Below are 14,867 nucleotides of genomic sequence, written 5' to 3' on the forward strand. Positions count from 1 at the left end.
ATGCCACGTGCTGGGAGAATCAGGCGGGAAGGCCAGAGACCTGCAGTCAGAGAGACTGCTCCGCCCACCACCTGTGAGCAGCACAAACTCAGACAAAACACTGCACTTCACTGAGCCTCCCATTCTCATCAAAGAGTGGTATCATAATTCCAGTAGCCCTGCACAGGGGTGTTGTGCAGAGAAAAAGAAGCCATGGATGGAGAAGCCTTTCCAACCTGTAAAGGCCTACAAAAATATTCCACTTTCATCATCATCACCAGCTAGAGGAAAACTCACAATAGAAATGGTGGACCTCAACACCATGGATGTGGTTTTTAATCAGAATACAGGATAGGGAGATGGAACTGACATTAGAGATAATTAAGTCCAAACTTCTTTTTTTTTTTTTTTTTTGCGACTGGTAAGGGGATCGTAACCCTTGGCTTGGTGTCGCCCGCACCGCGCTCAGCCAGTGAGCGCCCCAGCCATCCCTACATAGGATCCGAACCCGCAGCCTCGGTGCTCCCAGCGCCCCCCTCTCCCGAGTGAGCCACGGGGTCGGCCCTAAGTCCAAACTTCTTTTTTTTTTTTTTTTTTGCGACTGGTAAGGGGATCGTAACCCTTGGCTTGGTGTCGCCCGCCCCGCGCTCAGCCAGTGAGCGCACCAGCCATCCCTACATAGGATCCGAACCCGCAGCCTCGGTGCTCCCAGCACCACACTCTCCCGAGTGAGCCACGGGGTCGGCCCTAAGTCCAAACTTCTGATTAGATAGATGATATATCTGTTTTGTTCCCAATATCACTAATTCTGCAGAAATGGATGATACCTATAACTAACATTCAAGAATTCCTGTCCCTGTGCCAGGTACTATTCCGGGTGCTCCATAAGTGCTATATCACAAAACTGTCACAATGACAAAGTGAGTGTGGGTGCCCCTTATTTACTTTACAAATAAGGAAACTGAGGTTCAGAGAGGCAAAACAACATTACTGAAGGTCATAAAGCTCAGAAAGAGCCACGCTGGTATTTATCCTCAATCTAACTCTGAAGTCTATCTTCTGATTTAAAGCATGTTGTCTCATTAGTTGCCACCACGCTAGCAAAAAGAAAAAAGAAAACTGTGAAACAGTTCACTCTGTGATACCAGGGGAAAAAATACTGCGAGGGGCTTGAGACCTTGAACCAAACCCACACTCTGCTTTCCTCTCTGCAGCTGGAACAGCCTGCCTTAATCTCTGGAAAGTGAATCCGTCAGCGTAGCAGGGAGCATTTTATTCTTCTGATTGACAACAGCTTCAGGACAGTAAGCACAAGGTCTGATTAGATGGCCCATTTTTCTTCCTGCCAATGAGACTGGGCTGACCTCACTTGGAAATGACAGTCCTTCCCTCCAGGAAGCAAGGACTAAAAGAGCAATCGGCCCTTCCCCTGGGCTGGGGCAGAACTTCCAGCCTCCAGACAGAATTCCCCAGAGCCAGGTCCTGGCCTGTGCTTGGCCACTTTAAACAAGTTGTTTAACCTCATGGGCCTCAGTTTTCTCAACATAAAGTGAGGGAGAAAGAGGATCAATGTTCCTTTCCAGGTGTTGCACCTCTGGGTGACACCAAGTCAGACAGCCTTCGATGGCCCTGCAGGAACAAAGCCAAGGACACCCACCCCCAGCAAGGCACCATGGTGACAGCTTCAGAAAGCTCATCTCACTCTGTGAACTGCCCCCCTGCTCCCCTTCTGCTGCTCATTCACCCACCAGGGGCTTTGTAAGTCATGCTAGGGAGTGGGCATGACCTGGAGGATGGCAGCAGGGAATGCAGAACAAGGCCTGAATTAGGATGTGGCAGGAAGACAAAGCTGCCCACACAGGTGGGTGCTAGACTCCAGGGACTCTCACACCTGGCTATCGGTTAGAGTCACAAAAATAATTCATGATGAGGACAAACAATTCTGTCTCCAGAGGTGGGGTCTGGGCATTCGTCCATATCTCCCCAGGTGATTCTGATGTTGATCCAGGGTGGAGACCCACCGACCTTGAGGATGAACTTCAACCTCACATCTACCACCAACCAAACTACCCTCGGGGATGAAGGCTCACCCGGTGTCCGGTGAACACATCTCCATTCAGACACTGATGTCGAACCAGGAAGAAAAGTGAGATCCAGCTCAGCACAAAGGAGACGAGGAATGCAATGAAGAAGCCTGCTGCGTGGAGACCGTGGTGTGGCAGAACCTGTGGGGACAAAAGAGAGCGGGATTCCTGCATGGTGGCACTTTACATCTCCCAAGACAAGCAGAAGACTCAGTGTCACAGTGGAATGGGCAGGAGCCTGGAAGACCCACCTGTGTCTGAACCCAGAACCACCAGCTACTGGCTGGTTGCCTTGAGGCTTTCACCAGACCTCTCTGAGCCCGTTTCCTCCTAGACTTAAACAGGATGCACACTTCAAGGAGCTGATGCACAATGGCTTGCAATAACAGAGCTACCCAGCCCCAAGCCCAGCACATCACAGGCACTTGAGAATGTTAAGTTCCAAAATCAAAAATGTAGCAAATCTAAGGCATGACTAGGGATCCGTGCCATTTACCAAGAGTCAGGGGCAGAATTCTGCAGAGGCTGCAGAGAACCCTTGCCTTCCCCTACTGCCCTGCAAAGACTTCAGGGCACAGTAGAGGCTGCATGTGTCAGGGAGGCAGGAGGCAGCCCAAGTGCCGGGCAACCCTTGAGGCTGGACATGCCCTGTGTATTTCTCTCCCCTCTAAAGCTTCCTCTGGGATCCAGCCAGCAACAGCCCAGGGACTAATGTGAATCCAGTGATAGTCCAGACGCAGCTGACGTCAAATGACAACTGCGAGAAGCAGGCGAATTCAAGAAGCTCCACACCCCACCCCTTCCCCACCCTTTCCTTAAGATCTAGAAAATGACGCCAACACAGCAGCTGACATCTTACTAAGCAAGCTGAATGGGTCAGGTTTTGGGCTTAGACTGTGTCATCAAACTGTACATGCATCAGAACTACCTGGAGGGCTTATGAAAACACAGATTCCTGGGCTCACCCTCAGAGTTCCTCATTCACTGGACCTGCAGCTGGGCCTGAGAAGTGGCATTTCTAACAAGTTCCCAGGGGACACTGCTGCTGCTGCTATTTCTGGTCTGAGGACCACACTTTGAGAACCCTTGGCCTAAGGATTCCACCAGCATGAACCTATGGAATTCTCCCCCAAATACTTCTACCTTTCAGCATTTATTAGTTTTATAACATATATAATTTGTTCTGTAACCACAATTCAGTCTTTTTGGTTATTTATAGGTGAATTCTAAAATCTAAAAATAAACAGATATAGGTAGCTACTGAAAGTTTTGGGAGTTCCAGTCAAGATGGCAGAGTAGTTGGTTCCTGGTGTCGCTCTCTCCCACAGAGCGACCAATTTGCAGCTATTGAGGAGCAGCGACAGAGGACCTGAGATCTGCACCAGAGCGGATGGAAGCTGCGTGCCGCAGGACCCCAGTTCAGGTTACTCCCCATTGCGTAGAGAGACTTTAGAGCTTCTGCGCCCACATGTCCCAAGCCTTCTGGGCCAGAGAAGGCAGGCAGGGTGGGACTTCCAGCCCAGGCCCTCCTGCCACCAGGGGAGCCTTAACAGCCTTGGGGCTCCCACACCCCGAGCTAGCCATCCTGGAGAAGGTAGGCGGGGTGGAAATTCCAGCCCAGGCTGTCCCACCACCAGGAGAGACCTAACAGCCTTGGGGCTCCCGCAACCTAAGCAAGCTGAGCCAGAGAAGGCAGGTGCGGCCGGACATCCAACCCAGGCTGTCACCACCTCCGGGAGTGACTTAAGAGGCTCTGAGCCCCTACACCTCAAGCCAGCCATCCTGGAGAAGGCAGGCTGGGTGGGAATTCCAGCCCAGGCCGTCCCTGCCCCCGGGAGTGACTTAATGGACTTGGAGCCACCATACCCCAAGCCAGCCGAGCCAGAGAAGACAGGTGGGTGGGACTTCTGGCCCAGGCTAGTTTCTGCTGCTCAGAAGTGGCAGTCCCTTCAGGATCCAAGCCAGACATCAGGGTGAAATGAGTGGACTGTGATACCCCTGGCCACAATGACAAAACACCAAAGGAAAGATACCAGAAATATGAAAAATCAAGGAAGTACATCACCACCAAAGGAAAATAATAACTCTCAAGTGCTAGATCCTATAGATCAGGAAGTCTTTGAAATGACAGATAAGGAATTTAGAGTAACAATTCTAAGGAAACTAAATGAGACACAAGAAAACTCAGTTAGACAACACAATGAAAAGAGAAAAAATATACAGGATCTGAAAGAAGAAATGTACAAAGAAATCAATGCCCAGAAAAAGAATGTAGCAGAGCTTGTGGAGCTAAAGGATTCATTCAACAAAATAAAAAACACAACAGGGAGTTAACCCGCAGACTTGAACAAGCAGAAGAGAGAATTTCTGACCTTGAAGACAGGCTGTTTGAATTAACAGAGGTAGATCAGAAAAAAGAAAAAAGGATAAAAAAAATTGAAGAAAATCTAAGAGAGACAACTGACAATCTTAAACACTCAAATATCCAAATCATAGGTATTGCAGAAGGGGAGGAAAAAGGAAATGGCATTGAAAACATATTCAACGAAATAATAGCACAAAACTTCACAGGTATAGGGAAAGTCACAGATCTCCAGATTCAGGAAGCCCAAAGACCACCAAACACATTCAACTCAAAAAGGTCCTCTCCAAGACATGTAATAAGCTGACAAAACTCAAAGACAAAGAGAGAATCTTAAAAGCTGCAAGAGAGAAGTGGCCAGTCACCTATAAGGGAGCCAAATCACACTAACATCAGACTTTTCATCAGAAACCCTAAAAGGCAGAAAAGAATGGGATGATATATTTAAAATACTAAAGGACAAAAATTGCCAGCCAAGAATACTGTACCCAGCAAGGCTATCATTCCGAAATGAAGGACAAACAGTATATTTCTCAGACAAACAAAAACTGTGGGAGTTCACTACCACATGACCAGCCCTTCAAGAAATTCTAAAGGAAGTACTGGGTTTGATACCACAAAAACAACCATCACTGCCATGAATATGCAAGGAAGAACAATACCTACCAGCAAAACAAAAATGCTAACAAAAGAGAAAAACATAGTTTATCTATCACCCCAAGAAACCAACAAATATGGAAGACAAACAAAAAATTAGAAAGAAAGAAACAAAAGAAACTTAAGACATCTAAACAAAAATCAGTAAAATGCTAGGAGTAAATCAATACCTTTCAATAATAACTCTAAATGTAAAGGGATTACATTCCCTATTCAAAAGACACAGACTGAATGGAATAAAAAGATGGACCCAACAATATGCTGTCTTCAAGAGACTCACTTGACCTGTAAAGATACACATAGAAGAAGAGAGAAAGGATGGAAAAAGAGATATCATGCAAATAGAAATGAAAAATGAGCTGGAGTAGTTATTTTTATATCAGATAAAATAGACTTTAAAGCAAAAACCATTAAAAGAGATAAAGAAGACAACTATACAGTGATAAAAGAATCTATCCATCAAAAAGACATAACAATCATAAATATATACACACCCAATGTCAGAGCATCCAGATTTACAAAGCAACCACTATTAGATCTAAAGAAAGAGACAGACACTAACACCATAATAACATGGAACCTGAACATCCCACTCTCATCATTGGACAGATCATCTAGGCAAAATATCAACAGAGAAACACAAGATCTAAACAATACTTTGGACCAATTGGACTTGGCAGATATCTACAGGACTGAACATTCCATCCAACAACCTCAGAATATTCATTCTTCTCATCAGCACATGGAACATTCTCCAGGATAGACCACATGTTAGGTCACAAAGAAAGTCTCACCAAATTCAAAATAATGGAATTATTTCATGTATTATTCCTGATCACAATGGATTAAAATTAGAAATCAATAATAGACGAAACTGAAAACTATACAAACACATGGAAATTAAACAACATTCTACTTAATGACATGTGGGTCCAAGAAGAAATTAAACAGGAAATCAAAAATTTATTGAAACTAATGAAAATAATGACCCATCATACCCAAACCTGTGGGATACCGCAAAAGCAGTACTAAGGGGGAAATTTATCACATTAAATGCTTACTTCAGAAGAACAGAAAGATGGCAAATAAATAACCTAACACTTCACCTTAAAGATTCAGAAAAATGAGAAAATCCAAACCTGAAGTTAGTAGATGGAAAGAAATAATTAAGATCAGAACAAAACTAAGTGAAATAGAAACCCCCAAAATGATACAAAATATCAATGAAACAAAAAGTTTATATTTTGAAAAGATAAATAAAATTGACAAACCTTTAGCAAGACTACCTAAGAAAAGAAGAAAGAAGACCCAAATAACAAAAATTAGAAATGAAAAAGGTGATATTACAACTGATACCTCAGAAATACAAGGAATCATTAGAGACTACTTACTATAAACAAATATATGCCAACAAATTTGAAAATGTGGAGGAAATGGATAAATTTCTGGATGCATACAAACTACCAAAACTGAGCCAAGAATATATAGATGAAAATCTGAACAGACCAATAACAATAAAAGAGATTGAAGCTCTTATCAGAAGGCTCCCAAAAAAGAAAAGCCCAGGACCAGATGGGTTCACTGCAGAGTTCTACCAAACCTTCAAAGAGGAACTGATACCAATTCTCTACAAACTGTTCAAAAAGATTGAAACAGAGGCCATTCTCCCAAACACATTCTATGAGGCAAACATCACTCTGATACCAAAACCAGACAAAGATGCATCAGAAATAGAAAACTACAGGCCAATATCCTTGATGCATATAGATGCAAAAATCCTCAATAAAATACTAGCTAACAGAATACAGCAACACATACACAAAATTATATGCCGTGATCATGTGGGACTCATCCCAGGGATGCAAGGTTGGTTCAACATATGCAAATCAACAAAAGTGATACACCATATTAAGAAAAGCAAAGGCCAAAACCACATGATCATCTCTATTGACGCTGAAAAAGCATTTGATAAAATTCAACATCCTTTCATGATAAAAACTCTCTACAAGTTAGGTATAGACAGAAAGTATCTAAACATAATTAAAGCCATATACAATAAGCCCACTGCCAATATCATCCTGAACAGGAACTGGACAAGGATGCCCACTCTCACCACTCCTATTCAACATAGTGTTGGAAGTACTAGCCAGAGCAATCAGAGAAGAGAAGGAAATAAAGGGCATCAGATTGGAAAGGATAAAGTCAAGCTGTCCCTTTTTGTGGGTGATATTATCCTATATATTGAACAGCCTAAAGCCTCTGTAAAAAAAACCTCCTAGAGTTGATAAATGAATTCAGCAAAGTTGCATGATACAAAATCAACACACAAAAATTAGTAGCATTTCTATACTCCAACAGTGAACATGCAGAAAAAGAAATCAAGAAAGCTAGCCCATTTACAGTACCCACGAAAAAAATAAAATACTTAGGAATAAAGCTGACCAAGAATGTGAAAAATCTCTACAAAGAGAACTACAAACCACTGTTAGAGAAATTAAAGAGGACGTGAGAAGATGGAAAGATATTGGAATTGGATTGGAAGAATTAACCTTGTGAAAATGTCCATATTACCCAAAATGATCTACAGATTCAATGCAATCCCCATCACAATTCCAATGCCATTTTTTCTCTGAGATGGAAAAAAGCTATTCAGACATTTATATGGAACAACAAAAGACCACACATAACCAAAGCAATCCTGAGCAAAAAAATAAAACTGGAGGCATAACATTACCTGACTTTAAACTATGTTACAAAGCTATAATAATCAAAACAGCATGGTACTAGTATAAAAATAGATACACAGATCAATGGAATAGAATGGAACCCAGAAATCAATCCATACACCTACAGCCATCTGATCTTTGACAAAGGCAGCAAATCTACATACTGGGGAAGAGACTGCTTTTTCAACAAGGGGTGCTGGGAAAACTGAATACTCATATGTAGGAGAATGAAACTAGACCTGTACCTTTCACCATATACCAAAATCAACTCAAAATGGATTAAAGAATTAAATATACATCCTAAAACAATAAAGTTTCTTAAAGAAAACATGGGGGAAATACTCCAGGAAGTAGGAATGGGTACAGAATTCATGAATAGGACCCAAAAAGCACAGGCAACTAAAGGTAAAATAAACAAATGGGATCATATCAAACTAAAAAGATTCTGCACAGCAAAAGAAACAATCAATGGAGTAAGAAAACAACCAACAGAGTGAGAAAATATTTGTAAAATATACATCTGACAAAGGATTAATATCCAGAATTTACAAGGAACTCAAACAACTTTACAGAAAAAAAAAATAAATAAGTAAACCAATTAAAAAATGGGCAAAGGAGCTGAATAGGCATTTCTCAAAGGAAGATATATGAATGGCCAACAGACACATGAAAAAATGCTCAACCTCACTCAGCATCCAAGAAATGCAAATCAAGACCACTTTGAGATACCATCTCACTCCAGTTAGGATGGCTAATATCCAAAATACTGAGAATGATAAATGCTGGAGAGGTTGCAGAGAAAAAGGAACTCTCATTCACTGTTGGTAGTGCTGCAAAATGGTGCAGGCTTTATGGAAAATGATATAGAGGTTTCTCAAACAATTACAGATAGATCTACCATGTGCCCCAGCTATTCTACTGCTGGGAATATACCTAGAGGAATGGAAATCATCATGCTGAGGGGATATCTGTACTCCAATGTTTATTGCAGCTCTATTTACAATAGCCAAGGAGTCATTTTCAGTCAGACTGAGCTTTTTTTCACTACCATCTCTATTGTCACAGCATTACTATTAATGAATAACTCTATTTCTATAGCACAGTATGATAGCTGTGCAGCAGACCTAGAAAGTAGCCACTCCTTATTAAATCAGAAAGAGAACTCTGGGAACAAAGACTTTAAGAAAAAAAAAATCAACTCCTTGCAACAGATAGTATTATTAAGGAAATAGGTATATGCCAGGAAGAAAAAGTAAGGCAATGAGAAATCCCAGGAAAAAACAAAAAGTTACATAAGGAAAATGTTGGTCCAAACTGAAGCAAACTGAAAATGCAGTGTGATTTTGAATAAAGTGTAAAAAGGGTATGCATTAGAAAGGGTATGCATCATCACCATCACTCCTTTCAGGAGCAGATATTTAGTGACAAAGGATTACATCAATTACTTTATTCTGTGGTGAATAACATTTGCCTAATCATAATAATGATATTTTCTTTTTTATTTTTAGTTTTTAGAATTCACCTATAAATAATCAAAAAGACTGAATTGCAATTACGTTAAGTTAAATAAGCCTGGCACAGAAAGAAATACAGTATGTCCTCACTCATAATGGGAGCTAAAAAGAAATAAAATTAAATAAAATAAACAAATTAATAAAAAAAGAAAGAAGGAAAGAAAGATACAACAGTCACAATAATTCATTGAACTTCCAAAAGGAGAGAACAAAACTGAGGCCAACAGAGGTGGGAAAGGAGGCAGGGTTTAGTGAGACATTGGTAAAGGGCCACGAAAACATGATTATACTGTGTAATGCTGAATATACTAATTATTCTGATTTCAGTATCACATATTGCACGCAAGTATTGATATTCAATATTGTACCCCACAGGTATGTACAATCAATTATATTTCAATAAAAGAAAAGGTGTGGGAAATAATACCAAGGCTTGCTCTGGAAAATACTGTAAATATTAAATAAAGTAATCCACTTAAAGTGCGGCGGGGGCGGGGGGAGGCAGAGAAGAGTAACTGTATTTCTTGAATCCCATTTCTTCCTTTTTCTTGGATACTTTTTAAAATATTTATGGTGAAGTATTTTCAGTATTTATTTATTCTCAAGTTAATTTGTTTAGAATAGATGTTCTTATCTCACCTCTCAAAATGTTCCTTTGCCCTCATTTTGATTGACATCTTGGCTGGGTACATAATTCGTGGCCCACAATCACTTTCCCTCAGAATGCTGATGGTACCACTCCACTGTCTTATGACATAAATGTGTGCAATGACCTTTTAGAAGGAACTGATTTTGCTTTCTGGGTACTTTTAAATTTTTCCCCTTTCTCCTGAAGTTCTGAATGCCTAACCATTTAAAAGAAGATTTTTAAATGAATTTTTAATGATGGGAAGAAGGCATATATCCTAATGTAACTTATTAGAACTTCCCAACTTCACAAAAATAAAAATAATATGCATGCATACATATACATGTGTAAACTATGAAGAAAATCCTCCAAAATTTTGTTGAATGTGATTACTTGATGAGGTTTTTCATCTTTATGTTTTTTGTTTCCTAAGATCTCATCAATGAGCAGTATTTGTTATACAGCAGGAGACAATAATACTAATAATTTTAAGGCAAGTTTGGTAGACAAGGAGATGTACCACCTAGGTCCTCCTTTGAAGAAGGACTTGGTGCCCAGCTGTGGACCATGTTGTCAGTAGACAGCCTCCAGCTTCAAGATCTGAGTCTGCTGCAGAGAGCCAACTCACCTGTGGTCATGCCTTTCTCGAACAGCCCACCTCTGGTAGCAAAGCATGGCAGGGGCATACTGGCCAACCTTTCCAGCCTGACAAGAACCACTGTGACAGGCAACACTTGCTCCTAGTTCCCCAACAGGTTGGCTGAGGCTTTGTCAAACCAGATCACAACTTAAGTTCTTCCTTTTGCAGGGGATTGCTGATCGTGTCAGGGGTCCCCAAGATCACCTGCAGGTTTCATGATTCATTAACATGGCTCACAAGACTCAGCACATGGCCTTACTCTCAGCTATGAATTATTAAAGTGAAAAGATGCAAAGTGAAATCTGAAAAGGGAAGAAATGAAGGGGTAATGCCTAAGGAAAACCAGGCATGAGCTTCTAGAGTCCTCTCTCAGCAAAGTTACACAAGATGTGCTTAATTCCCCCAGAAGTGAGTTGTGACAACTCAGGTAAAATGCTTTCTAACAAGGAAGCTCATTAAGGACTCAATGTCCAGGGTTTTTATTAGGGGCTCATCTCTTGGGCATCCTCTGTCTGGCATGTACCAAAATTTCATACTCCCAGATGGACTACATTGCTTGTAAAAACAGTTCAGGCACAGTGAGCCCCTCCTTTGGGGAATGGTGGGAATCTGATTCCCAGATGCTAACCAACAACCAATATTGTAAGCAGGCCTTTCTGAGGATGTCAGCCTCAGGTCAGATATGTTAAGTCTTTTCCGCACACTGGGAAGTATATCATACCCCAAACTCTGTCTCAGCACTTGCTTCCAGAAAAGCCAACCTGTGACAAGTTGACTTCAAAATGGCTGCAGACCATTTTGGGAACAGAAAAATGTACTGTTTAGGAGCTAGAAAAAGACAATTAACCTATTCCTCATTCCTGGAGCCACAATGCAGATTGTAGTCAAGGTTAAATTTTTCTGACAGACCAACAAGGCCAAACTGACCTTCTAGACTGTCAAGGCTAGGTCGGATAAAATACAGGAGCTTTGGCCCAGAAGTTTATTGGAACCTGCATCAAAGTGTGATGCTACACAGAATTTGCCTATGATGAATCAGCCTCTGTCCACAGAGGCTCTTATCGGAGATTGTCAGGGAACCCATTCTGTTTTCACACTCTAACATCTTCCTGATCCTAAATCTTGAATTTTGATGAGCACCACAATGAAATCCAAGTTCTCCATTTGTGCTGCAAATATCCCTCTGAGCCCTGAGCCCTGATTGTGTACCTACTGGACAAGAAAAAAAGTTAATAAACTGGATAAATATGAATAGCATTGCACGGAGGTTAGATTAAAATACTGATAGGAGACAAAAAATCTTTCTCTAAAGAGTTCAAAGGCATTGGAGGTCAGGATCTGTCTTCAAGGTTTGCTCTCTGAAAGAAGACAACAACTTGTTTTTACAGTTTTAGGAAGAAGGAGGTGAAGGAAATTAATGATTTTCATCACCTACAGTATGCCGGTCTCTGGGTTAGGTTCATGTAGTGAGTTGAATTGCGTCCTCCAAAAAGACATGAGTTAAATTGTGTCCTCCAAAAAAATATGTTGAAGTCCAAACCCCCAGTACCTGTGAATGTGACCTTATTTGGAAATTGGGTCTCTGTAGATGTAATCAAGTTAAGATGAGGTCATATTGGAGTAGGGTGAGTCCTAAATCCAATGACTGTATCTTTATAAGGAGAGAGGGATTTGGAGGCAAATGGAAACATACAGAGAAGACTGAGGTGATACTGGGATGATGCAGCTATAAGCCAAGGAATGCCAAAGATTCCCACAGCCACCAGAAGTTAGGAAGAGGCGAGGGAAGATGCTTCTATAAAATCTTCAGAAGGAACATGGCCCTGCCAACACCTTGAGTACCACCCAGATCATCCTTCACAGAAAGACTTGGTGCCCGAACTTCCAGCCTTCAGGACTGTGAGAGAATAAATTCAGTTGCTTAAGGCAACAAGCTTGTGGGGATTTGTTATGGCAGCCAGAGGACAGTGCATTACACACTTTATCTCATTCAATTTCCAGCAATCCTGTGGGGCACGTATAGTCCCCACAATACTGATAGACAAATGGAGGTGCAAAGAGATTAAATAATTAATCAAAGTCCACAGCTAAAACATGAGTGTTAGCTCTGCTGGACTCCAACATCTATATTCTCCCCACAAGATCACACTACTTACTGTCCTGGGGTCTGTGTGATTTTCTAAAACATTTTTAGTTCCAGCCTCCCACACTATGGTGGAAGTTACTTACCTCATTGGTGAGAACTAGAAACAAAGACTGGGACAAAATTGCATGTGGGCAGGGTCACTGCACCGTAAAAGGCAAGAAGAGCACTGTCACACCACGCGTGCTCTTTTTCTCCCTCCCTTCTTTCCTCTCCACCTCCTACTTTATGAAGTAGAGCTAGATGGCTGAGTCAGGCCACCTCACTTCTCTTCCTCTCCTCATTTCTCTTCTCTGAGTCTGCATCTTGAGATTTTAGTCTCCTTGGGCCAGATGCATGGCCAGGAGAATCTGGAGAGTGGAGGCATGTGGGGAGCTCAGCAGAGCAGGGCCTAGCTCAGTGCAGCAGCACATCTTCAGGAACACTGTGTCTAGGGAGAGAGCAAAGCCAGGGCCAGCTCTGCAGAACCTACCATCTTTTAGTCCTCTCTCTTACAATTTCTACTCTCTGACGGCAAGTGATGAGAAAACCCAAGTAGAGCCTGCCTCCACGGGGCGAACCTGCCACTCATGATGCTCACTTCCTTCATTTATCTGTGTTGTTGCTAAATTATGCTAGGCCCTGCTCCCCTGTTCCATCCAAAATGCCTCTACATTTCAACTTTCTTCCTCCATGAAGAGAACCAAAGAAGAGTAAGAGCTCAAGGTGTAGCTTTATGGGAAGAGGGAGGCTCCATATAATCACTGCCATCATCATCATCATCATCCTCACAATTAACATCATCATCACCATCATCACCATCATCATCATCATCATCACCACTATCAGCATCATCAACACCATCAACACCATCATCACCATCATCATCACCATCATCACCATCATCACCACCATCACCGTCATCATCACCATCACCATTACAACCATCAGCATCAACACCATCATCACCGTCATCATCACCACCATCACCATTATCATCACCATCATCACCATCATCATCACCATCATCATCACCATCACCACCACCATCACCATCATCATCACCATCACCACCACCATCACCATCATCTTCATCATCACCATCATCATCACCACCATCACCATCATCACCACCATCACCATCATCATCACCATCACCATTACAACCATCAGCATCAACACCATCATCATCACCATCACCATTACAACCATCAGCATCAACACCATCATCACCGTCATCATCACCACCATCACCATTATCATCACCATCATCACCATCATCATCACCATCATCCCCATCATCACCACCATCACCGTCATCATCACCATCACCATTACAACCATCAGCATCAACACCATCATCACCGTCATCATCACCACCATCACCATTATCATCACCATCATCACCATCATCATCACCATCACCACCACCATCACCATCATCTTCATCACCATCATCACCATTACAACCATCAGCATCAACACCATCACCATCATCAGTACCATCATCATCACTACTGTCAACTTCATCATCTCCATCATCATCACGACCACCATCATTGTAGCTAACACGTATTGAGCAGACACTAAGCACCAGGGATGGTCCTGAGTGCTTTACATGTACCAATCCATTTAATCCCCACAACAATACTGTGAGGTGGGCCCTATTTTATAAATTATGATGCCAATGTACAAATAAGTTAAATAAATGGCCCAAGGTCACAGAGGTAGTAAGTAATGGACCCAAGATTCACACCCAGCAATCTGTAGCCTTCATGCTGCAGCTGCCTCTCTAGGATTCAGGCTCCAAGCCTGGCCTTTCTGGCCTTTTACCAGGAGCCCTGCCTTGGGTAATCAAGGGCTTTTGCCCCGTTAATCTTTTGATTCCCATCCTAACTATACAGCCCACCTTTTGGAAGTGAGTGAGTAGCAGGGCAGGACTTTGGAATTTCTGAGTCTCTGGCTAAAAGCCTTCACAATCACTTCAAAAGTACACTTAACCAACAACATCTTTATTGAGCTTTTTCCACAGGCTAGGCCCTATTTCTTTTTTAATCTTTCAAACAACACTTTAAACTCAGAATTCTTACATCCATTTCACCTGTGTCAAAACCAAGCTTTCTTATGATTCTGTTTTCCTGGATCTCTCTATTTA

At 41.9% G+C, this 14,867-nt stretch overlaps 1 protein-coding gene across 1 annotated transcript in view; it reads right to left on the bottom strand.

The window, feature by feature from the left end:
- EVC2 (Ellis van Creveld syndrome 2) overlaps positions 1-14,867 on the bottom strand; it is a 143,046-nt gene that overhangs the window by 102,614 nt on the left and 25,565 nt on the right. The window contains exon 7 of the mRNA XM_008566319.1: positions 2,070-2,204. Coding sequence (XP_008564541.1) covers positions 2,070-2,204 — 135 coding nt within the window. The remainder of the gene's footprint in view (positions 1-2,069; positions 2,205-14,867) is intronic.

The sequence above is a fragment of the Galeopterus variegatus genome, unplaced genomic scaffold (genome assembly GCF_000696425.1).
Source record: "Galeopterus variegatus unplaced genomic scaffold, G_variegatus-3.0.2 Scaffold234, whole genome shotgun sequence".
In the NCBI taxonomy this organism is placed as follows: domain Eukaryota; kingdom Metazoa; phylum Chordata; class Mammalia; order Dermoptera; family Cynocephalidae; genus Galeopterus; species Galeopterus variegatus.